The sequence below is a fragment of the Macrotis lagotis genome, chromosome 4 (assembly GCF_037893015.1).
Source record: "Macrotis lagotis isolate mMagLag1 chromosome 4, bilby.v1.9.chrom.fasta, whole genome shotgun sequence".
In the NCBI taxonomy this organism is placed as follows: domain Eukaryota; kingdom Metazoa; phylum Chordata; class Mammalia; order Peramelemorphia; family Peramelidae; genus Macrotis; species Macrotis lagotis.
In genome coordinates this window covers 85858580-85885354 of record NC_133661.1, presented here as the reverse complement: position 1 = coordinate 85885354, position 26775 = coordinate 85858580, and the positions used below count along the sequence as shown (strand labels likewise).

General features: G+C 35.2%; 1 protein-coding gene across 6 annotated transcripts in view; it reads right to left on the bottom strand.

Annotated features, from left to right (window-relative positions):
* The window catches only part of SLC16A12 (solute carrier family 16 member 12), a 142340-nt gene that overhangs the window by 30950 nt on the left and 84615 nt on the right, over positions 1 to 26775 (bottom strand). For 3 of the 6 annotated variants that reach the window (XM_074233409.1, XM_074233408.1, XM_074233410.1), the window contains exons 2-4: positions 15289 to 15543; positions 6848 to 6951; positions 1697 to 1840 (exon numbers count right to left, since the gene is read on the bottom strand). In XM_074233409.1, the coding sequence (XP_074089510.1) occupies positions 1697 to 1840; positions 6848 to 6951; positions 15289 to 15398 (358 nt within the window). In that variant the 5' untranslated portion in view covers positions 15399 to 15543. Of the gene's footprint in view, positions 1 to 1696; positions 6187 to 6847; positions 6952 to 14740; positions 14819 to 15288; positions 15544 to 26775 lie in introns of those variants that run through there. The other 3 variants (XM_074233413.1, XM_074233412.1, XM_074233411.1) reach the window with 3 other exon arrangements.

The window sequence follows — 26775 nt, the reverse complement described above, 5'->3', positions numbered from 1 at the left end:
CATTTGATTATTGGATCAAACAATTCTACAGATTATTAAATACAAAGTAATTTCATGTGATAACTTTCTTTCAAATAAGGTGAAAGTTACCTTCCACATATTTCCTATGTTAAGGTCTTTTAAAGCTCCAACCTGAAAAATTAAAAACAAAAACAACTCTCCCCAACCAAAAATCTAGGCACTCTTTGGTAAATAGGTAGTATTCTCTCAGGAAGGGGAATGCTTTAAAACTATGAGTCTGGAATCAAAAGTACTTAGTAAATAATATGTTTACCAAATTTGTCTTAAGCAAACTGTTTAAATAATTCCAATAGAAGGTTTTTTTCCCCTTCATTTCCCACTTGCCTCATTGCCCACTTAACTTTATCTAGGAAAACAGTATTGATATTTTGGACCTTCCTCAAAATTATGTTGATAAATAAAATGCTTATTATTCCTTGCACTATTAAACAGAAATCTAATACAGATAGCTAGGGAAGATATTCTAATTTGATACTTGAAAGCAATAACCTTATACCCATTGATTATAATTGCTATATATAGATGTTAGAAAAGAGATTAAAGGCCTAAGAAATCTTTCAAACTTCCCCCTTCCATTCCACTGATTTTCAAATGGTCTAGCAGAAAGGCAACTGGATTCAAGAGACAAAAGATTTAGGTTCAAATCTAGATTCTGAAACTTACTAACCTGGCCAGTTAATTTGCCCCTCTGTCTCATGTTTCTCATCTATTAAATAAGCATAAACATAAAAAGAATTCTAGCCTCAAAGAGTCATTGAAAAGAAAGCACTTTGTAAGCCCCAAAGAGTTATAGAAATGTGTGTGTGTGTGTGTGTGCTCTTTTTATTCACCATATATTGAACTGGTTTTAACGTGGAGTCATTCTGTGGCATGGCATAACATGACACCATCAGAAAACAGGGATACCACATCACACTAAACTCCAATGCATGACAGCAGTAATCTCTTGATTATTGCTAGCTAACACAGAAAAAAGGATCTATCATCTTTCTAAAGTGTTGCATTCTTTACAACTTGAACTCAGGTCACCTCCTATGGTGTGGTTCCTAGGAATAAACAAGTTCTCAGCAGTCCCCTGGACTGAAAGTCTAATGACTGGGTCAGCATTAACCAGTTCATCATATCATCTCATTTCTCTCTTAAGCATTCTCTGCAAAACAGCTTCCTACTGCTTAATACAAACTGCTCCTTTTGAAAAATGAAAAATTATTCTCCTAAAGGAAGTTTCCTTGGCACTGGAAGAGTTTGTATGATCAGTGTTTTGATTGCAAAGGTATTTTTTATTTGGTACAAATTATTTTTTGTAAGATAAGGACACATTACTGGAGCAACATACACACACTGCAACGATTTTCATTTCCTGACAATAGAGTTATTAGAATGACCCTATGTATAGCCCCTTGTGGCTCTTGCTTCCACTCTTAATATTCTCTATGTAAAGAAGTCAGACTTAATTTTAATGATGTAGTTGAACTTAAGGAATGACAGTATGATAAAGGTAATACAATCAATGATGGCTCTCGGGTGTTTTCTTAAGTATTAAATATATAAAAATCAGATCTTAGGCATATTTATGGGACCGATGGAGTCAATAGTTTTGAACTGCTTCTCTGATAATATATTGTCAATCCCTGAATGGGGAGGGGCAAAGAGAGGTGATCTTAAATACCCTTACCTGTAAGAACTCCAAGAGTGAGGTAGAGGTGCTTCAGGTTGGTGGCAAATGAACTCAGGATGAGACCAGTCGAGGCAAGCAAGCCACCCAGCATGATTCCCACTTGACAGGATAAGTGGTTACTGATAACACTACCGAGAGGAGCTTCAAAAATAACAATTATGGTCAAAGGTACTTTGAAATGGCAGAATTTACATTGATTGAATACATTATCCCAAGATCTCAACAGTTACTGAAAAACCTAGCTCATCTTTTGGCCAGAAAAGTAGTTAATTTCTGTGTTTTTGGTTCTTCATGTAAGAATGCATTCCTTATTCTATCAGTTAGAAATAGCAACACAGGACTCATGGGAAAGATGTTAGAGATGTTAGATGGCTAGCCCAAGATTATGTAGGGGAGGAAAACCAATTAGAAGAAAGTTGTTTCCTGATCTGTAAATGAAGTGCCTACTCACAAGGTTGGTGTAAAGCATAAGTCAATATATGTAAAGTACTTTGCAAATCTCAAAGCATTGTTCACATATAATGGTAGCATATTTGCTTCTATTTTGGCAATATGGCATAGTGGATTTGGAGTAAGAAGACTCAAGGTTGGAGACCTGACTGTCCATTATTATGTGACCTTGTGATGAATGATATCACCCGTCACTCAGGAGCCCTGATTCTCCTCTGTACAATTAGGGCACAGAATCATACCTTCATCCCAGATAAAAGATAAAATGAGAAAAATTTTAAAGCACCAAAACTAGCACATTAAGCAGCACCATATAAATAATAACGATTTTTGATGTTGTCATTATTGTTATTGCTATCTCTAATAATCCTTCCAGTTTAAAAATTTATTATTCTAAAATATAGGATTAATCAGAAGTCAATCCTCAAGTCACCCAAACCCCACCCCCTCAAAATAAATTGTTCAATAAGACATGGGCTGTCCTACTAGACCACAGCTACTTGAGATTGGAGAAAACCTTTTATTATCTTACCATGTGTCAAGAAAGTACATTTTATTTTTTATCACATCTATCTTTTGCTTGTAGGAGTTGTTGGGGTTTTTTTGGCATGGTTTGTTGAAGACCACTTTTGATGTGGTCACAACTGAGATTAAGATGAAAAGAACCCATGCTCTTGACACTGTATTTACATGATATTTATTATATGTAAATGATCCTTTCATTTGTCATAGCACCATTTTTTAATTCCACTTTGCATTCAAGATGTTTTCTCTTTTACCATAGTTTTAGTACTCAAATATTTTTCACAAATTTTAAATTGAAAATTTCTTGATAACAGGATCGGTCTTCTATTATTTTTATATTCAGAGTCCTTCATTTAGAACTTTGCATTAATAAAAGTTCATTTAATTAAATGGAATTATTCTTTTACTATTAAGCAGATTCTTGAAAAATATAATTAGACTTTGACTAGAAGATTCCATTGGTAACTTTTTTCTTGGTTTTTGCAAGGCAGTGGATTTAAGTGATTTGCCCAAGGTCACACAGCTAGGTAATTATTAAGTGTCTTTTGGCCACATTTGAACTCAGGTCCTTCTGACTCCAGAGCCGGTACTCTATCCATTGTGCCACCCAGCTGCCCCTCCTTTGATAAATTTTAACTGATTTGAGAGCAACTAGGTGGTGCACTGACTCTGGGTCTGGAGGATCAGAGTTCATATTGGGTCTGAGACACATGAAACTCACTAGTGTGGGGCCCTGGACAAGTCATTTTACCCTTATTGCCTCTCCCCTACCCTGCCAAAAAAAAAAGTTTGCCTCTCTCTTTAGCATAGTCTGAAAGGTAGAATTGCTATTTCTTGGCTCTTACTCAGCTTGAAGTCTTGTAGGTTGTCTGTGAAGACTCAGGACAAGCAAATTTTCTTTGCCAAGATATCCCTGCTTTAGTAAAACAATTAAGATTGTCAAGACTTCCTAGTGAAAAAAAAAGTTTTCTCTCCTATTTTTTATAGGGAAAGAGTTTCACAGGTACATGCCACAATTTATGAAGGTACCAACTCTCTACATTTGCTAAATCAAACTCTATCATTGACCATTTGTCAAAAAATGTATAGATTCAGTGAAAAGATTGGTATCAACCAGATGTCATTTTAAGGATGCATCTTCTCTGCTCTAAATTTATCTATTGTTAAGGTGTGATTATCTTCAATTAAGTGCAGCATGACACTTCCAAGATTACTTTACTTAGCCTAATGTCTCAAATTGGCATTCTGATCATTAATGGTCACCAAAGGCTACATGCTACCAAACAGACCTTTTCTGAGCATATCTTGCATCAATGGATATGAATGGTATTATTCACAGAGTGCAGAGAATCTCAGAATTGAAAGGGACACTGAGGTCATCTAGTCTAACCCGTAACCAAACAAGCATCCCCTCCTCAATATCCCCTCCCAACATCTTTTTAGATGAATGAATGCATGAATGCAAAAACATTTGTGAAGTATTCCGATATGCATAAAATACTGCTGAGAGCTGCAGATACACTTAGAAAAATAGAAATCACCCCTCTGCTTTCAAGAGATCAAATTGCAATGTCTGGAGACAACACATGTAGGAGGTTACAGCCAGAAGTCAGTTGAAAAAGATCCATGATGTTTATCAGTAAAACTCACTGGGAATGTTAATACAAAGACCACACAAGGGCAAGGAGCATCTTTTATTTCCTCTTGTACTTCCCCTACCTTATCACACCTGACACATGGTAAGCACTAAGTATTTGTTGAATTATCCTCACTACGTGAAGATAAATAACTCTAGGAGATTCTTTGTATTCTTCCTTATGAAACAATTACATTAATCTAGGATGTAATGCTATTATTTAAATTAAGTTTATTAAAGTCTTTTAGAGAGATTTTAATAATAGACATCTTAATTGATCAGATCAGAAATAAGCAAAAGTTTCCTCTGGGTTATAAGATTTCTATATTTCACTAAATCCTAAAGTGTTATAAAGCACAAGACCACAGATTTGGAACAGGAAGGGAATGAACAGACTTTTGAATAATATAATACCAGATATGAATGTAATACCAGAAATGAAATATTGTATATCATTTAGTCCAAATAAAATTAAAATGTAGCTTAGAGATGTTTAAAAATAAATTAAAATATAATACAGCATAAATAATGTTGGTTTGTGGTTTTCTAAGTCAAAGTGATCACTTAATTCTAATCCAATCCTGTTTTACAGGTGAAGAAGCAGATCATAGAACCATAGACCGAAAACTGGAAGGAATCTCTGAGGCTATTGAGTCTGACTTTCCCTCTTTATAAATGAGGAGTATGATACACAGAGGGGATAAATGATCTGACTCAGGTCCCATAACAAGTTGTGTGAGACAAGAATTAACTCAAGTCTTCATAGCTCCAAGTCTATAACTCTACTATAAAATCTAGCTGCCTCATTAAATACCAGCTAAGAGATATCACTTGCCCAAGGTCACACAAATATTAAGAGGCAGAGCAATATTTGCACTCGAGTTCTAGGACTCCAAATCTCACTGATCAGTTTGTTTCATTTTAAAAAAAAAACTAAGTTGCATAACATTTCTCTAATTTCTCAAAGAAAGGGGGAACTGAGGCAAATTTATAAAATTAAGAGCCATTCCCCAATTGATAAATGGTCAAAGGATATGAACAGGCTGTTTTCAGAGAAAGAAATCAAAGCTATCAATAGTCACATAAAAAAATGCTATATCCCTAATATTTAGAGACAACAAATTAAAACAACTCTGAGGTACTACCTCATACATATCATATTAGTCAATATTACAAAAATGAAAAATGACAAATTTGAAGAAATTGTGGGGAAATAAAGACACTAAAGTGCTGTTGGTGGATTTGTGAACTGGTCAACCCATTCTGAAGAATAATATGGAACTACACCCAAAAGCTTTTGAACTATGAGTACACTGTGATCTAGCAATACTACTACTAGGTCTATATCCCAAGGAGATCAAATATAAAGAAAGACTCATATGTACAAAAATATTTATAGCAACTTCTTTTGTGGTGGCAAAGAAATGGAAACTGAAGGGATACCCATTATTTAGGGAATGATTGGACAAGTTGTGATATATGAATGAGAAGAAATATTATTGTGCTATAAGAAATAAAAAGGTATGGTTTCAGAAAGACATGGGAAGATTTATATGAAATAACAGAATGAACAGTGTACATAGTAATGTCAATATTATAAAGATAATCAACTGCAAAAGACTTAACAGTGCAACAGTACAACAATCTTAAACACTCTAAAGGACTCATGATGAAAAATGTAATCTACTCCCAGAGAGAGAACAGATGGACTCAGAATACAGACTGAAGCATATTTTTTCTCTTCATTTTTCTTGCTTTTGTTGATTACGACTATTATAGAAGAACGTTTTACATGATTACTTAACTGTAATGGATATCATGTCTCTTGCCTTCTCAATGGGTGGGGGAGAGGTGGAAGAAGGCAGAAAACTTGGGGCTAAAAGCAAAACAAAATAGAATTTAAAACTCTATTATTACAAGTTATGAACCTAATAAATTTGAAAGAAGTTTAAAATTATTTGAAGTTCATTTAATTATATGCTTCAATAAGTTTTAATTTAATAATGAACTTTAAATTTAATTTATCAAAGGTAAAAGATAATAAAAAGACTTGGAAAAGAGAAGTCAAATACCTACTGACATCTTACTTTCAAAATATGAATAGTCAAATCAAATAATTTTCAGCTTCGAATCTCTGCCTATGGAAAAATCATATAGTTAATATGCTTCTTTCTTATGTATTAGCCACAGGACCACCAACTGACCTAAGTTGATATCTTGTTCATTACAAACTAGGCTGAGTTTGATTGAAGGGAAGAAAGATCATCTCTATAGGAAATATTTTGCATGACTTCTGATGTATAATGTATACACTATTGCTTGTCTTCTCAATGGATGGAGAGGGAGTGGGGAATGGAACAGAAAAGAGAATTTTGAATTGAAAATTTAAAAATGGATGCTAAAAGATCATTGATCATAGTCCTTTACTCAATTTTCACCATAATATTTAGAAAAGTTCACAGTGAAAGCTGATGGGAAGTTAGTACCAGATACAATTAAAAATAAGTCAGTTCTTTCTCTTGGAGGGTAACACTCACCACAAAGCATGGTGACACAGTCTACAATGGAATGGATCCATGCTGTTTGTGCATAATCCTGAGCAAAATATGTCTGGAACTCCACAAAAAAAATTGAGATACATCTGAAAAACATAAAACAATTGTTTTATACCAATTTCATGAGGCTGGAGTTAAATAGAACCCAAAGGTTTGGTGCAATTGACTATTTAAATCTTCATGGATCTGAATTGGCTCAGAAATTTTTAGTATGATCAGCAGAAAAATAAAAAATGTACCAGAAATATATATATATATATATATATATATATATATATTCATATCAGTGTTCACTTTTGCGAATACCAAGGACTGTTGCTTGAGCACAACTAAAGGAAATTTTGCTGTGTGTATGACTGTATGGCTCAGATACAAACAATCCAGACTAAAGCAAATTTAGATTAATTAAAATAATAATAAAAATAAAAAATATCCTTTAAGGCATGCAAAGCAATTTACACATACCATTTAATTTGATCTTCACATCAACCCTATATAAGTATTACTCAATATAAATATTATTGCCTCCATTTTACAGATATAGAAACTGGGACTCAGATATTTTGTCTTGTTCATGGTCACACAGATGAATGTCAGTCAGAATTAAAAATCAAATCTCTTTTTAATCATACCACATTGCCTCTCTCATTAAAGAAATGCATATTATATTTGCACTAGAATTAGTTACTGTAAGGCAGTGAGGCATTACTATAAGAGGATAGATAAGGTAGTATAGCCATTTGGTACCTATTTTTAATACTCTTATATTCATCCCATCATTTTAAACAGTCCATAGCATGCTGGAATAGTCCTTTATCTTCACTCTAACATGGGATAAAGGAGGATTATAAGAGTGATCAAAGGCTGGGGCATAAAATAAGAGTTCACACTTGCTAGCTGTGTTCACAGAGGCAAAAGGGCAATTCACTAAACATCTCTGAGCTCATTTTTCTCAATTATAATATAAGGATAATGCCTCCATTAGCTCTTTCAAAAAGGCATCTACATTGGTTGAAGGTGTGAGGGATCACAATGGGGATGACAATGGAAAGAGGGTGCATGGCAAAGCTCAAGATCCTTTTCTTGCCCCAACTCCAAGCAAATTCTGTAATTAATTCAGTCAACGGAGTTTAAAATGGAGTGCTTCATCCCCAGATAAAATCAATGTTTGCCCAAAGTCTAATGCTGGGGATCCATATCATTCCAAGAAGAAACAGAGTAATGAAATAAACTGATTCCATCTAGTTAAGTTGATAATTGAACCTATTTCATTTAAAATACTTTTACAGATTTGAAGATCATATGCTGCAAAGGATGAGTGCTACGACTCTGTGCAAGATCTGGATTCATATATTGCCCATTCACACTTGGTAACTACATTATCCTGGGCAAAAAAGCGATTCACTAAACATCTCTGAACCTCAATTTTCTGATCTGTAAAATAAGAATAATAATGCCTCTTTCGTGGAAATATGAGACAAATAAGATGATATGTTTGCAAACTTTAAGTTGCTATATAAACATGTGTGTGTGTGTGTGTGTGTCTGTGTGTGTGTGTGTGTCTGTGTGTGTGTATTTGTCTTTTCCTCTCTTGCCTTATGATTTTATTAGTACATTTCCTCTTGGTGAGGAAACTCCCACTATGCAGATTGTCAACTGTTCTGCAAGTTAAAATCTTAGGTAAGTGAGCAGGCAAATGACTCACACGAGGTCACACAGTCAGGATTGGTTAAAGGCAAAACCTGAAATAAGTTGCTCCTGACTAAGAGGCCAGTTGCGTGTTCACTATACCATACTGCCTCATAAACATGAACTATTTTTACTACCTAAATGTTATTGCCCTTCCTAAAAGGTGATGCTCAAAATTTAATCAATAATCCAGATGTGGTCAGATATGGAGAGAGCCATGAGATGCTATATTTCATTTAATACAGCCAAAAGTCATGTTAAACTCTTTTTTTTAGAATCCAAGTAAAAAACTGAGAAAATATTTATTTCGGAAAAGAAAAACTATGCACAAGCCAAAAAAATGTAATTTTTCTGGCCAAATTCAAGATTAATGATTTCCATTAATCCCTTTTCAACTATTTTTTTCTTTTTTCTTCTCAGATACTTAAAAAATGGTCTGTTCTCAACTGATCATCTTTATAAAAATAGTATTTATTGTTAGAATTTGATAAAAAGGATCATTATATGATCATTTTCATATAAATAAATAAATAAGAGGAATTCCAGTTCATTATGGGCATTTGTACAATATATAATAAATTCAGTGTATTAGTTACAAAGGAACCCTACTTGTCCTCCTATTTTCTTCTGTACATTTTTTAATGTTTTACTGACTCTCTTTCATGTGACTCAAAATTTGTAATAATCTAACCTTGGCTCGATTTCATAGGTCATGATATCACTAAAGAACAATTCACTAACTCTTATCTTAATCTTCTTTTTCTTTGCACTAAATTATTTTGGTGAAGTTTTGCTTTTGTGTCTGATAAACTATACAAATTTTCTTAACTATTTTTTTACTTCCTCTCTATCACTACATCTAAAATAATCAAACCATGAATATCTATCAACATGGAATTGAAGGGTTCTTAACCTTTTTTATGTCAGGGTGACAGTCTTTTGAAGCTTATGGAATCCTCAAAATTCTGTGAATAAAATGTATAAAATAAGCACATAAGATTTCCAAGAAACCAATTATATTGAAATAAATAATCATCAAACTTCACAAATTCCCTGAAATCACCCAGGGATTCCTTGGGGATCCATAGACCCCATATGACCTGGATTACTTTGAGAGATAAAAATATTTCAGAAGTAACACTAGACCTTATCACATAAATATATATAAATCCTAACAACAAATTATTAAAGTCATTTGTTCGTTTCTTTAATGTTATAGTTTCAAGGAGTATAAGAAGGAAAGGGCTATTTCACCTCTCATTTGGCTTTCTATGAGTAAGTACCATAGAGATTCCCGAACAACAATGTTTTTGGCTTATGTTTCTAAAAATAAGTTAAGATTAAATTAAAAAACTATTAAGATAAAATAGTAAAATCATTAAAACACATAATATATGTGAGTATATGTAAATATGCATATATATGTGTATATATACATATATATATATATATAAAATACACACAGTTATACATACATATGTACAATATGCTAAGGAAGTACATACAGTGCATAGAGAGCCAAGGCAAAGTTTCGAAGAATCATCTTCCTAAATTCTAATCTAGTCTCTGACACTTAACTAGCTATGTGACCTGGCCAAGTAATTTATTCCTATTTGACTCAGTTTCCTCACCTGTAAAATAAACTAGAGAAAGGAATGGCCAACCACTCCAATGTCTTTGCTAAATGAGATCACAAAGGGTCAGACAGGACTGAATTGACTGAATAGCAACAAATATATGTGTGCTTATATGTAAATATGCATATATGTATATATACATATATTTCTTTGTATGTGTGGATATATACACATGTATGTTTATACATATATCCATCTTCAAAAATGGGAAGCGCACACATATATCTATGAATATAAAGACTTTGGTGATCATTCCAGTTGTCATTAGTCTAGTGTTTGGATCGAAAGCTGCCTTCAAAGTCAGTAAGACCTAAGAATCAAATTCTATTTCTGACACAGCATTACTCCTCAGCATTCTAGGGCAATATTCTCTAAGACTCTAAATTGCAGCAAACCTGCCCTGGTGGAGGGAATCTTCTCATCTAGGTATTCTCTGTACCAATGACATCAGAGACTTAGTCCTTATCTCCGTTAACTAACAGAATTGGACTCAATGATCTCTAAGATCTGTTTTGGCTCTACTGTTACATGTCTTTAATTCACATGTTGACCTTCCTGTCATCATGTTACTTCACAGTATTTCACAACTGGCTACAGCAGGGATGATTTTTTACAATTGCTGACATGTATGGTAATTGGGTAGCTATATGACCTTTTAACTTTTCATAAACTGTAGGAAACATCAGGAAGCAACAACTCAGGGATAATTTACAAGGATTCTTCTGTGACTAAAATGGGACCACATTCAGTGGTATTTCTACCAGTCAACTGTTTCATTTTTGCCCATCAAAAATGGAGATAATACCTAAAGAGGCAGTTAGATGGAGCAGTGGATAGAGCACCAACCCTGGAGTCAGGAAGACCTGGGTTCAAATCTAGTCTCAGACACTTAATACTTAGCTGTGTAGCCTTGGACAAGTCACTTTACCCCATTACCTTGAAAAAATAAAAACAATGATAAAAACTCAATAACATGGATATTATAAGGAATAAATGAGATCATTTATGTAAAGCTCTTTGAAAATCTTAAAGTGCTCCATTAATATGAGCTTGTTATTTTTAAGATCTCAACACCTAGAGTTGGACTAAAGAGACATTTTAAAGAACAGGGTTCTTTTCAACTATAATCTATCTCCAAAGAGATGAGTTTACAATTAGATTGCTTAATAAATATTTACTAAGTTCCTGCTTTGTGCCAGTCAATGTATTAAGGACACAAGCAAGAACTCTCCAGGAGCTCACAGTTTATTTTGGGGGGGGGGTACTAACAAATATGTAGAGCAAGTTATATAAGATCATTAGAGAATAATTAATAGAAGGAAGGCACTAGAATTAAGAGAGATTGGGAAGGCTTTAGAAGATGGGATTGTAACTAGGACTTAAAGCAAGACTGGGAAAACCATTTTATTTTGCCAAGGGTCATCCTTTGCCTATATCTGGTCAAATATTTAATTAATTCACCCCTAAAAAGATGCTAGAGTTACTGAATTTTGAGTCCCACTTGCACTTGTTTTGGTAATGACAGACTAAATATGGCCCATGGGTTGGAGGTTCCCTGACCCTGATATAAAGGAAGCTTTGGGAGTCATCAGATGAACAGAAGGAAGAAACATATCCCAGGCATGGAAACAACCAGGGAAAATATTTGGAACGAAGACATGGAAGATCTTGTTCATGGAACAGCAAGGAAGTCAGTGTCACTGGATTGAAGCAGGTACAAAGTCTTTTGAAAGATAATGGAATTTTTAAAGACCTAGTATGTAGGAACCAAGGAAGGAAATAAATAAATTACTATCTCAACAATTTTCTATAACTTTTATATTACATGCATGTTATGCTCAGAAGCTCCAATGGAGAGAAGTAATTCATTCCATTATCAGTTGAATCTTCCATAAATGAAGTCAGAGATCCATTGGAGGATTGACATCACATTAAAATGTGATCAGAATCTACTTATACAAAAGTTTCTTACCCTCTATACTGACTCAGACCTTTTTGTTTTCATCATCAACAAGAAGAAGCAACTGATTTAAGTGAAATATTATGGTTGAATTTAGATTATAAGGCAGGAGATAATGTTTCTGGGAAGGAAGGAAGAAAGGGCACAGTATTTAAACTAAAAAAGGAAAAATCCCCTACACTTTGAAAATCAGCAACAATTAAAAAAGCAGGTGTTGGAAAACTTCAGTTCATGGATGGCATTTGAATTTCAATTTAATTTCATGTAGCATCTAGAACTGATCCTGATGTCATTTCTATCTGTACTTAATGAAAAAGCAATATAATTTCCCCAAATCAGTGTAAAATGGTACCATAAAAAGTTAAAGGATGAGACTTTCTCCATGAAAGAAAAAAGTAGATTACCATTTCTTGATGGGGTAATATTAGACATTTCTAACTTTATGTAGCAGGAAGTTAGCATTTGTTTCCATGAAAAATTTAAGAGAATGGAAGATTCCCATGGTTTTTTAAAAATTAAGTAAGAATTGAAAAACTTTATATTAAATTGACATTTACCTATACTTTTAATCTAAATGATTATATTTTAAAAGAGTATTAGTAAATAAGTTAAACTTTCATCTTTCAGCACTTCAGTCACCAATGAAATCATGAATCTCTTCCCTCTTTTTCCCCCAACCCTTTCCCCCTAACCCTAATTTCCCCTAATTTCTAGAAGCACAGAATCTCAGAGTTTGGAAGAAACCTCTGAAGTTATCTAGCCAATCTGTATCTGATAAAGAACTCTTTTTGTAATATCATTTCCAAAATCATCCAACTTTTGCCTAAAATCCCTCTCAAGCAGTCCATCCTCTTAGGGACTATTCAGATTGCCACATAGTTTTTCTTAATGTAACACCAAGATTTTCTTTCTTAGAACTTGTGCCTATTTCCCTCTCTCTCTGGAACTCCTCTCCCCCCCAAAAAAAATTTCTAATTCCTCTTACCCATGACAACTCTTCCCAAACTGTTGACAATGATTATGTCAAATGTGTTTTCTATAAGCTAAGAACTATGCTGTCTCATAGCAAGTATTTTTAAAGTATTTTACTCTGTGCCAAGCCACATCTCCAGGGCCTTTGATAAATCTGTGTAATATTTGATTGAGATGCCTTAATATCATGATCACCCTCCATGTACAATGTGCTACAATTTGTCCCTCCCTAGATGAAATGTCTAGAATGGAGCATATTATCTCAAGTGTGATTTCTGAAAGGCTGAGTCCAAAAAAATATATGTGTATATATACATAGATATATGTGTGTGTTTACATAGATATGTCTATGTAAATGCATATATACTTAGACATACACATAAATTTGCATACATATATATGCATACATATTTCAATGCAGTTAAAATTGTATTAGCTTTCTTGTCTTCTAAGTCTTCTTTTGCCTGCTAGATGACTCATTTCTCCACTTCTAATTCATTATTAAACTAACCTACAAATGAAGGCTTCCAGAAATCATAAGATTATACGTATGTTTTCTTCCACCATCTTGACTCTGTTTCTTGTACATATGTCTTCTGTGGGATGGAAAAATCTATTCCAAGCATGCATACAGCAAAAGAAACAGAGTTAGAGTGTTCACCCACTATTCCATTGTCTTATCAGGCAATATATTCAATAACAACAAAAAAATTTTCTGGGGTGAGATCAATGTTTTGGGAAAGTATGTTATGCAAAAGTTGTGTAACTCAACTTTATTCTCTCTCTTCTTTGAAGGGGTGAAGAATTGAAAAGCATGAACTTCATATTCTGATTTTTTAAGGAGATTTCAACTTCAAAACCAAATGAATGCTGGATTGTTTTCAACCTCTTTCATGACTATTTACAATCCATGAGACCTCAGACAAGTCATTTACCTTCTCTGGGTTTCAGATTCGTCATCTACAAAATGAATGGGTTTGATTAGATAATATCCAGGATTTCTTGCAGTTTTGAGTTCCCTTGGGAGGGGATTAACAATGACATCTACAATAAAGTTGGAAGACAAACACATGCCTGCTCTGTTCTCTACTTTAGTTTTTTTAATTCTTGAATGTCTTACTCCCTCAACTGAGGATGCCATCAAATTATCATTAGGGCAAATTGCCAAGGATACATTCAATCAAAATACCATGAAAACGATTTGAAGTAAAAGTACCAGTAGGGAACACAACTAAATGACCTATAATAGTAGACTGCATATGAATAGGGTGCCCTTTTTTTTAAAAAAATGCATTCTATATATACATATAATATATATATATATATCTACCTTTCTTACCTGAGTTTCCTTTCTCATGCCTGACTTGACTTTTGAATTAAAAAAAGCATAATACCATTCTTTTTTTCAAGCAGCTTATCTTTAGAGTGACTTGAGAGGATGGGTTCAGAACATGAAATTCATTTCACTCTCAATCCACCTTAAAGATGATTGAAAAAATTTCAAATTAAGAAATAATGAATAAATTCTAAGAAAGAAGTCTTCAGACAATCATCTTATCCACTTATCTCTAAACAAGTTTACACCAAATTTATAACAGAAAGAAATGATTGCCTTACCATTCTTGAAAACTCTTTTTAGAGATCTGAGAGACTGTGGCAAGTCACTTATTTTTCTTTAAACCTTGGTTTCCTCATCTGTAAAATGTGAGGGTTGAATTTGATGATGTTTAATATACCCTCCATCTCTAAATCTAAGAGCACACTTTTTAGTAAAGAAAATGGTATAAAAATCTATTAATAACTAAGGAGTTTATTTCCTAAAACAAACAACAAACAAAAGCAGTTTCCTCATTTGGCCAACTGATTGGGGAGAAGGGTATTTAAAACATATTTCAAAACCTTGTGAATTCTTATGTGAATAGCTGAAAAAAGTCTCAAAAGTTCAGTGTTTTCTAAATATTAAAAATTCAGATAGAGGATAGTTTAAATGGAAATAACTCAAGAACACTTCATTTTAATATTTGAGAATATAAAATGTCTATAAGAAAATCAGTTTTGGATTGACTGGCTCACTCAAAGAATCATGCAAGCCTAAAGGGAATAAAAATTGCAAGAGGCACACTGAACAGCAAGAAAAATTTAGGAATCAAGGAATTTCCACCTACCTTGTGACTGCCCTGGTGCAGATGGTGACAAGGAAACAGCCGGCCACAATCATCCAACCCCACCCTCCATCAGGTGGGGAAATGTATAAAGTTCTCTTTGGTGCTGCCATAGTTAGGACTGATGAATTCTATTCTTTGCCAAGTAAATCCAAAAGATTCAGCTTTAGTTTCAAAGGCAGTCTGCTGTCCCAATGAATTCCTGTTGGCATTCAAAGGTGGCATGGACTGTTACCTGGCACATTGATCACTGGCCATCTGAAATCAAAATTAGGCCATGGTTGTATTTAATCATTGCAAAAAGTTATATCTGAATTTTCCATTTTTAAAAAAAATTTCATTGCATCTTTTATATATGCTATAATTTGCATTTAGTTGTTTCACCATGGAGAGGCAGTATGGTATAGTGGAAAGAGCACTGGCATTCAAGACTGGAATCAGAATTCTAGTATTGGCTTTTGTTAACTATTTGAGCAACTAAGCCATTAAAACCTTGAGCAATTTGCTTCACTTCTGTGGTTTTTTACTTCCTCCTTACCATAAGGAGGACACAGAGCAGTTGATCTTCAGGGCAGATATATAATAGTGATGAGCACCATCGTACTCCTAAATGGCAACTGTCCATCAGCAGTAGATAAATATAGGGAGCCTAGGGTAGCTATTTAAGTTTCATCTTTATGATGGGGATCATAGAGCTACATATCTTGCTGGAAAGAGGAAAAATAAAATAAGTAAGACCCCAGGGTAGCAGTGTAGCAATGTAGCTGTACTGAGATTCTAATTACCCAGTGCTAGTATTTAGGGGATGAGGGGCAGCAAATGCTTTGGTCTGTGCTGTGACCTATTAGAGGTCTTAGGCCTAGACTACACCAAGATAGTCATATCAAACTAGAAAGGGGAAAAGAACACTAAAGTGTACATTAAGATTCCAGTTGTCTGTATTATGACAGTTTCAAAATAAAATTTTGTGGTATTCAAAAACATTTTTTATCATTTTTTATTTATTTTATATTGTTACAATAATTTGTTGTGAAAGTAAACATAAACCCCCTTCCCCCCCAAAAAAATAGAGAAACCTTAAGAACAGTGAGAGAGAAAAAGAAAAGTGTGTTTCAACCTGTGCTCAGATTCCAATGACTCTGTCTCTGGAATGCATTGCCTTCTTTATCATAAGTCCACCAGAAAAGTTGCTTCTCTATTTTTCCCATAGTCACTATTACTAGTTGTATTTTCCTTCACTCTATTCCTACCCACTCTCATTTATTCTATTCTCTCTCTCCTTTCATCCTGTCCCTGTTCAAAAATATGTTGTATCTGAGTATCCTTTCCCATGATCTTCCCTCTCTTCTATCACCTACTCATCCCTTCCCTCCCCCATTCCCCCTTATCCCATCCCTTTCCTCTCATTTTTCTCTAGGGCAAGATAGATTTCTATACCCTTTTAAGTGGTTATGTTTTTCCTCTCTGAGGCATTTCTGATGAGAATGAAGGCTCACTTATTCCCCCTTGCCTTCCTCCATTCCAGTCCATTGCAAAAAGCTTTATCCTGATTCTTATGTGAAATATCTTAGCCCCTTCATCCTCTCCTTTCCCTTCCTCCCAGTACTTTCCTTTATCACCCATTGACTCTATATTATTACTATATTATACCATTATATTCAGCTCCTTCCTGTGCCTTATCTATATATGCTCCTTCTAACTGCTCCAATAAATGAGAAAGTTCATATGAATTATCATTATATTCTTAGCCATGCAGGAATACATACAGTTCAACATTATTAAATCCCTCATAATTTGCCCTTCCCATCTACCTTCTCTATGCTTCACCTGAGTCCTGTACTTGGTGATCAAACTTTCTGTTTAGCTCCACTCATTTTAACAGGAAAGTCTTAAAGTCCCTTGTTTCATTGAATTTTCATCTTTTCTCCAGAAAGATGTTCAGTTTTGCTGGGTCATTGATTCTTGGTTGCAAATCATACTTTTGCCTTCCAGAATATCTATTTCAAGTCTTATGAATCCTTAATGTAGATGCTGCCAAATCCTGTATAATCCTGACTATAAATCCACTGTAGTTGAATTGTTTGTTTTTGGCAGCATTTTTAGTATTTTCTTTTTGACTTGGGAGTTTTAGAATTTGGCTTTAATATTCCTGGGAGTTTTTCTTTTGGAATCTCTTTCAGGAAGTGATCAGTGAATTCTCTCAATTTCTATATTACCCTCTGCTTCTAGGATCTCAGGGCAATTTTGCTGTACTATTTCTTGAAAAATGAAGTCTAGGCTCTTTTCCTGGTCATGATTTTCAGGTAGCCCAATAATTTTTCAATTATCTCTTCTGGATCTCTTTTTTGAGGTCAGTTTTTTTTTCCCAATGAGATATTTCACATTTTCTTCTAATTTTTGGTTCTTTTGGTATAGTTTTATTTGTTCCTGATTTCTTGCAAAGTCATCAGTTTCCTTTAGTTCCATTCTACATTTCAAGGAGTTTTTTTTCCCTTCAGAGAAATTTTTTATCTACTTTTCCAGTTGACAATTTCTGATTTTTAAAGCATTCTTCTCATTACCTTTTGTTTTGCTTTTTCCATTTAGCCTAAACTCTTTTAAATAGCATGTTAAACATGCTATTTTTTCAGTATTTTTTTGTATTTCTTTCATCAAGCTGCTAACTTGGTTTTCATGATTTATCTGCATTGCTCTTATTTCTCCTCCCAATTTTTCTTCTACCTCCCTTAATTCCTTTTCAAAGTCCTTTTGGAGCTCATCCATAGCCTGAGCCCATTTTCTATTTCTCTGAGAGGTTTTGGATATAGAAGCTTCAATTTTGCCATCTTCTGAATATGTATTTTGATACTCTATAGGACCAAAATAATTTTCTATGGTCAGATTTTTCCTTTTTCTGTTGTTTACTCATTCCCTCAGCCTATGATTGATTTACCACACTTCCAAGGTTTGGGGGGGAGGAGCACCTCACAGGGACCTTAATTCCTCCAAGTTTTTATGAGGCTCTGACTGCTTTCTTGCCTGTGCTCTGGTATATAGATGCCCATAGGCTCTCCCTCTACCCTGGAGCTGTGCAGAGGGTCCCTGCTCAGCTATGGTAGTATGGGGCCCAGACTGAAACCTGGATCTGAGTGTGGGCAAACAGAAAAGTCCTGCCCCAGGCGAGCAGAAAAATCTCTGCATTCTTTCCCCTGACCACCTTACCATCTGTCGGCTGGGAGCTCTGCAAGTGTTGGGTGGCTTCCCCAATTACCACTGCAGGTTCTCACCACAGGGCTGCTCTGAGGCCAGTACTCAGCTCTGTGCTTACTCTAGTATGGCAGAGTTCTCTCACCACCCCTTCAGGCTGTCCCTTATAATTCCTGCAGGCTGTCCCTGGTAATCCCTGGGCTAAGAGGTCTGGAAGCAGCCCCATCTTCCAGGGACTCAGGTTCTCCCAAGCACCCAGGCTCTGCACAGGGCTGTTCCTCCAAGGCTGGAGTTGGTTTGTTCTGGCCTGGCTGCTCTATGGCTCTTTCCAACCCCTTGTCCCGGTGAAAGAGACTTTTCCTGCAGATCTTCTAGGTTATCTTGGACTGGGAAATTGTATCACTCAGTCTTTCTGTGGGTTCTGCTCCTCTAAATTTTGGCTAGAATCATAATATAACAGCTTTTGGAGTTGGGGGGGGATGAATTTCTAGGAATTTCTGCCTTCATGCCACCCTCTTAGCTCCCTATATCTAATTTCTAAGATTTCTTTGATTCTGATCCTTTTCTTATTCTTGGGCATGTCTCCCTCTGAGGCAGCAGCACAATAGCAGTCAACAATTGTGAGACCACTCCAATTTTTAAATGAGAGGATTAGATCACGTAAAACATAGCACAATTGGTAAGATAGAAACTTTAAGACATTCTGACAAAACTAGGATTAATATCTTCAAAGTGACTTTATTTATTCAATAAGTATCAAGTGTCCGAGACCACATTTGAACTCAGGTCTTCCTGATTCCAGGGACAGTGTTCTATCCAATGTGACACCTAGCTGCCCCAAGATTATGACTTTCGTAAGATCCCACAAGTAATAAAAATCAGAGATAGGATTTGAAACCAGAATCTCTAATTCTGGAGTTAAAACTCTTCAATGTAGTAGACAATTTAGGGAAATTAAAAGAGGGAGATAAAATTTTTGGTTAGGGCAATCAGGCACCATTTTGGAGAAAGTGGCAGTTCAGTTGAACCTTTAAGGAAGAGAGGAAATCTAGAGGGCAGAAGACATTATGACCGTGACAGTGGTAAGACTGTGCAGATGCATTAAAGCAGGAACTAGCCTGTCCACATTGAAGAATAGCCAGCATTCTAGTTTGTGAAGTAAGGCAAGAAAAGTGTGCTGAATCCTGATTGTGCAAGGTGTAAATGCAAAGCTGTGGAATTTGTATCATTTATTTTAGATGGCTATCAGTTTTTGAGCAGACAAGAAACATGATCAGATATATGTTAGGAAAATATTTTGGAAATTATATGAATGAGAGGAAAGAAAGAAGAAGGGAATGATCACTTAAAAATTTAAATATGTTAATATTTAATGTGCTCCTCCCAGGCACTCACCTACCTCCCAGCACCTACCTCCCAAGTGTTCTTTGTTCATATTCCCATTTTACAGTTGAAGAAACAAACAGGTTAAGTGATTTAGCCAAGTTCAGAAAGCTAGTGTCAGAGGTCAGATTTGCATTCAGGTCTTCATGTCTAGAATTGACATTCTAAATATCTTGCCATTTAACTACTCTAAAGGGTAGATCAAAGTAGAGAGAAGCTGGAGGCAGGAAAATCATTTTAAGTTATTAATCATAGTCCCATCAAGAGATAAGTACCTGAACTAAAGTGGTAGCTATTTAAGTAATAAAGGTAAAGGGACATATTAGAGAGAAAGAGAATGATAATCAATATGTCTTGGAATCTATCTGAATATGGACAATGAGGGAGGGGGAGATGTTAAAGGTTATAGAGAATTGGGTAACTGAGAAAATGATCCCATCTGTATAAATAGGAATTTAGAAAGAAAGGAGATGAGTACAGTAGGTGCCAGTGGGGCAACTACTTGGGATGTCTTTTAGGTAACTGTAAATGCAGGGACAGATAATTGCTAAAGTCATCTGCCTAAGGGTGATAATTAAGCCCCTAGAAAGATAATGAGATTACCAAGGGAGAGAAAAGTTCCCATGAACTTTTTATTAAGGGACAGGGAATGAATGATAAGGTAGCAAAGGAAACTTAGAAATCAGACAGGTCAGAGAAGATAACAATGTGATGGAAGCCAAGAGGAGAAACCATCCAGGAGGAAACTGTAGTTTTGATATATGCTAAAAGTAGCATAAAGGGGCGGCTAGGTGGCGCAGTGGATGGAGCACCAACCCTGGAGTCAGGACACTTAATAATTACCTAGCTGTGTGGCCTTGGGCAAGCCACTTAATCCCATTGCCTTGCAAAAACCTAAAAAAAAAAGTAACATAAAGAGCAAGGAGGATAAAGACAGAGAAAAGGTAGCAATTGAACTATTATTCTAGAACTATATTTCTATATATGAACTATATATTAACTATTATTCTATAGAAAGACAGGAAGGCAAAGGATGTACAGACAATACATTGCTGAACTAGCTAACTGTAGAGTTATTACAAACAGAATAAAAGGGGTCAGAACAGAGGTAATGGAAAGGGTTAGATGGAGGAAATGGAGATCTGAATGAGATAGTCAGGTTTAAATGGAGTGTGTAAATAGAAGAATGGAAAGAGAGGGGATTATAGTTGGAAATGAGAATACCAGTGCTTAAGAGCATGGAAATAGAAATGTTAAGTAATGGCAATTATAACCAACTTTGCAAGTATCTCAGATAGGGAAGAGTCAGAGTTGGCACTGAAACTGAACTGGTTGAAGAAATGGTAGGCCAGGGGTTTGAGGAAGCACCAATTCAAATATTCCACCATTAAAGTATTACCCTTTCACATGTGAGCAATTTAATTTGTGAATTCTACTCGTTGTCATCTTAACAATCTGGGTCTTTCTTCATATTTTTAATGGGGAACAATATTTCTTCATAGTTTGATTTCAGCAATTTTTCATTCACAAGGCTAATATTTCTGCCTCTTTCTATGACCAAATAAATGAAAATTATCATGCTTCACAAGCTAATTTTGTCCTTTCCACACAAATTTTTTTTCCTGTCTTTTTCAGTAAATCAAGAAGGAAAATGGCAGGGAATGAAGAGGAAGCATGTGAGCCATATGCTGAGCTCCCTAAGAAAGGGAAAATTGTGGGAATACAAAGAAATACTTCCATCTTCTTGGAAAGGAAGTGGGAGATACAAAAGGCAAATGGCATCCATACTGGCACCTATGATTTCTTTTTTTTTTAGGTTTTTTTTGCAAGGCAAATGGGGTTAAGTGGCTTGCCCAAGGCCACACAGCTTGGTAATTATTAAGTGTCTGAGACCGGATTTGAACCCAGGTACTCCTGACTCCAGGGCTGGTGCTTTATCCACTGCACCACCTAGCCGCCCTGGCACCTATGATTTCTGTGTCAACCTGTTTGGCTTAGCTTTTTTTCTTTGTGAGAGAAAAAGAATTCACTTGGGAAACAAGAACAATGAGAGGAGAAACAGAAAGACAGAGGAAAAAGACAGCGAGGAGGGAGAGAGAGAGAGAGAGAGAGAGAGAGAGAGAGAGAGAGAGAGAGAGAGAGAGAGAGAGAGAGAACAGAGACAAACAAAGGAACAGAGAGAAGAGACAGGGAGGAGGAGGAAGAGGAAGAAGGGGAGGAGGAGGAGGAGAAGAAGAAGAAGAAGAAGAAGAAAGGAAGAAAGAAAGAAAGAAAGAAAGAAAGAAAGAAAGAAAGAAAGAAAGAAAGAAAGAAAGAAAGAAAGGGAGGAGGAAGAAGAAAAAAGAAGAAAAGAAAAAGAAGGAAGAAGAGAAATAAGAGTCAGAGAGGAGAGAGGAGGGAAGAGGGAAGAAAAAGAGAGAGAGATACAATAGTTACTGGAGAGAGAGAGAGAGAGAGAGAGAGAGAGAGAGAGAGAGAGAGAGAGAGAGAGAGAGAAAACACACTGGATAATTGAAGATCTAGAAAGAGACATAAAATGAATGAAGCAAACTGAAAATCAGAAAAATCACTTTTTGAGTGATAGCAGCAGAGTGACAATGAGATTATGTCAGCTACTCTTTCTGCCTACAAGCATAATTTTTTAGGGATAGGTAATGGATGAATGGGATAAGATATTTTCACAAATAAGTCAAATTTCCGTGACTTGGAAAATATGGCCTGAATGTAAAAAAATAAGACATGGAATGAAAGGGATTTTTTTTAAAATGGCATTAGAGTTAGAGGTCCAGAGGGGGAAATAGAGAAACTAGAAAGTAGGGCAGAGGTGCAAAGTGAGGATATAAGTGCAGTCTCCTACTCCCCACCTTTCTAGTCTTTACAGTTTGTGACCACCCTGTACTCTTCATTACAAAGACATTGGTCTCTTTGCTATAGCTTGAAAAAGATACTCCATCTGAGAGTTTTCACTGACTGTCCATGTATAGAAAGTACTACCTCTTCATCTTGATCTGTCTTCCATGGTTTCCTTCAAGTTCCAGCTAAACTAGCACTTCCTGCTTGAAACCTTATCCAACTCCTCTTAATTCTAGTAAAATCTCTGTTGATAAACTCCAATTTATCCTGCATATAATTTGTATGTACATGATTGCTTATATGTTGTCTCTTTCAACAGACTGCGAGTTCTTTAAAAGCAGTGTTTGTTGTTTTTTACCCTTTCTTGGTATCCCAAACCCTTAGTATGGTATGGTTTACTGACTGATATAATTTCTGAATAATGTTCTGTCATGTCTTCTCAAAAATTCACTACACAAGATCCATCTTCCATACAAAAGGCATTTCTTCATTTCTCCTGACATCATGAGACAATAGTGAAGCACTCTGTCTATCTACCACTCTGAGTCACTGTTGTTTCACTATCAGCTAGTCTTTTTTTCTCTTATTATTCCCTGATGACACCCTATATAATCCTGTATTCTCTTTGATTTTCTTCATTTATTAAATTGCAATCTGCTCAGACTCACAATGTATCTTTCCAGTAACCTTCATGTGATACTCATCTTTAGTAATTTGGAGGCAATAGAGATTCACATCTCACTGCCATATAGTAATACTGGTAAGACTTTCATACTAGATTTATGGGAAAACTGGGAATAGCAAAAATGCTTTGCAATTCCCCAAAAGCAATCCAAACTGTTACCTTTTTTTCTTTCTAATTCTAGAACTAATTATTTTTCTTACTCTTAGCTCCAGATACTAATGCTGTATAAAAGTTCTATAGGGTGTCCTTTAGAATCATATTGAAAATGTACAAAAAACGTTCTTCATCCATGTAGTCTTTTCTGTAGATAGGCATACTGAATTCCTTTAAATGCTTAGACATCTCTTCTAAGAAACTCTGTAATATCTTAGGGTTTGATAAAATTAAAACAATGTCATCCATAAGCAAGCATCTTAAAAACCTCACCATCTTCAGGGAATTCTTCCTTGACCTGGACTTTGTGCTGTATCTCCTTCATCTCCATCACTTTGGCAAATAATTTTGACAAAAGCCCACATCTATCTCCCTGTATCTCACCCAATGTTTATTATCAGAAGGTCCCTGAATAGTTTTGTTTCTGTTATATTTTCCAAGAAAATCTGAAGATCTTGATGAATGGATAGGAAATGCTACATGATAGCCTGTAAGGTGGTATTTTATTCTACCCAAATATATTTTTTGAAAATTAACAATAGGGTGGCTAGGTGGCATAGTGGATAAAGCACTGGCCTTGGAGTCAGGAGTACCTGGGTTCAAATCCGGTCTCAGATACTTAATAATTACCTAGCTGTGTGGCCTTGGGCAAGCCACTTAACCCCATTTGCCCTGCCAAAAAAGAAAATTAACAGCATTATCTTAATTTTTCAGTCAATTGTTAGACAATAAAGATGTGATTCAGTGATAAATATCATTTTTGAAAGTTTTATAATACCCTACTAAATATTCTCTTTAAAGAAGCCTTCAATCAATGTCTAGTTGACTATCAAAGTTTGTATAAGATAGTTTAGACATATTGTGTTGTTCAGTCATTTCAGTCATATTTGCTTCTCCTTAACCCCATTTTAGGGTTTTTAGGCAAAGATACTGAGGTGCTTTACCAATTCCTGCTCCAACTTATTTTACAGATGAGGAAAAAAGGGTTAAATGACTTGCCCAGGTCACACAACTAGTAAGTGTCCAAGATCAGATTTGAACTCAGGAAGAAGAGTCTTCCTAATTTCAAACCCAGTGTCTATCCACTATGTCACCTAACTGCTCCTGATTAGACATATAAGTCAATGGTTTTTTAATGGCCTTTTATTAGTTTTCTTTGTGTGTGTGTGTGTGTATGTATGTGTGTGAATAAGGTCCAATATTATTTCCACACTTTGGTATCTTCCCCTCCTTTAAATATCATGTGTTATATCTCAGGGGCCTACCAACTGTATTACCTCTAGCATGAATTTTCTCTATTTCATTAACCCACCTAATTTTCTAGTCTTTGTTCTCTTTGGTGTTATTTCTACTTCCTCTGTGAGCATCTCAGGGACAACAATGTTACAGATCCAAGTATGGTGGTTTCATACTTGAAAAACTATACTTGAAAAAGAAAAAACTACAATTGTAATAGTTTTTACAGCTCTTTTCTACTATTCTTCTGCCTGTAGTCAGTCTTTTTATCCCTCTCCTGGAATGACCTTAGAATGACTTTACTTACCTGGATATATTGCCATGCATGTTTTAGATAAATATCACCTTCTAATGTTGCCCTCTGCTTTATGAATTGATATTGCTCAAAATCATACATTGTTCATCTTCACAAGATTTTACAAAAATAAAATTATATTCTAAACTGGTGCTGTCTTTGATAGCCATCTCTTATTTAGCAAATAAGTCGAATGTCTGCTGATTAAGGCACTTTCTATACTCTTTTGATCATGTTGCAAATAATTTACATCACTTGGACACACAAATGAAATTATTATAGTCAGAGTGGTCTATTTCTCCTGTCTATTTGAGAGGTAGCTTGTTGACACAGTGGATAGAATGCTGGACTTGGAGTCAGGAAGACAAATTCAAATCTAACTGCCAACATTTATTAGCTGTGTTACACTGATCATTTAATCTCTGATTGTCTCAGTTTCCTCAACTGCAAAATAAGAATAATGATAGCCTACCTCCCAGGGTTAATGTGAGAATCAAATGAGATGTTTGTAAAGAATTAAGCATAATAAATACTTGTTTCCTTCTCTTTTTCAATTTTTTTCAATCGTTCATTTAAATAAATCAATGTAAGATCTTAGGTAGATTCTACACAATTTTCTCATTACTATTCTTGTTTATTATAAATTCTGATCTTAAGTCAACAGTTTGAATGTATAGATAGAAGAATTATCTGTATATGTCTTAAGATATGTATAATTTATGACTATTAGATTTTATATATGTGTGTGTGTGTGTGTCTGTGTATTAGGCTGGAATGTAATGATGTCTATCTATGCACATATATCATAAATAATGCTTATTTGGCTGATATTAGAATTCACCAATTAGAATTCACTTGGGAACTTTCTTCCAGGAGAATCATGATGATTTATAAAGAAAATTCCTTGGATTAATTAGATAGTATGTATATACATTCCACAACCAGTTCACAGCTAAGGATATGATAAAGGGAAGGCTCTCTTGAAAGTATTCACAAGAGATATGTCAGCATCCACCATGATAAACTGCCTCATTCTCTTCTAACTTCAGTTGATGACTCTTTAATCCTCCACATCTAGGTAGAGACCAGGGGGCTGACCACGAGAGCTCTGAAAGATTAGGAAATAAGACACAAGAGTCTGGGAATTGGCATTCAGGCTGTATTTTGGCATTGTATTCAAGGCATTCAGCACAGTATCAGTTCTCCAAACAGCAAACTTTGGGAGTAACCTTTGGGACTTCAGTCCACCCAGGACTGAACAAGGACTCATCCAATATTGTTGATGCTACATTTAGACATGAATTTGATTGAACTAATACTATATAGGAACTGAACTAAGGTGAGAGGAAGGAAGAAAAGGGGATTATATGTACATTTATTCTTTATCTTTGAAGAACATGTCCTTTTGTAAACACTATCAAATACTAAGTGACTGAATAAAACTGGAGTTGCAGTTACAAGCCCCTAACAATGGAAGGAACACAACTGGTGAGGACTTGAATGAATGCCAGTAGAAGAGATGACCCCAAACCTCTCAAGGTATCATAGAAATCTGGAGGTAAGCCACAGCATATCCCCTATTCCCAACATACATACACATACATACATACATACATACACACACACACACACACACACACACAAATACACACACACCCTTCTCTTTCAAGTCAAGCCCAATGGAATAATTCATGCACAA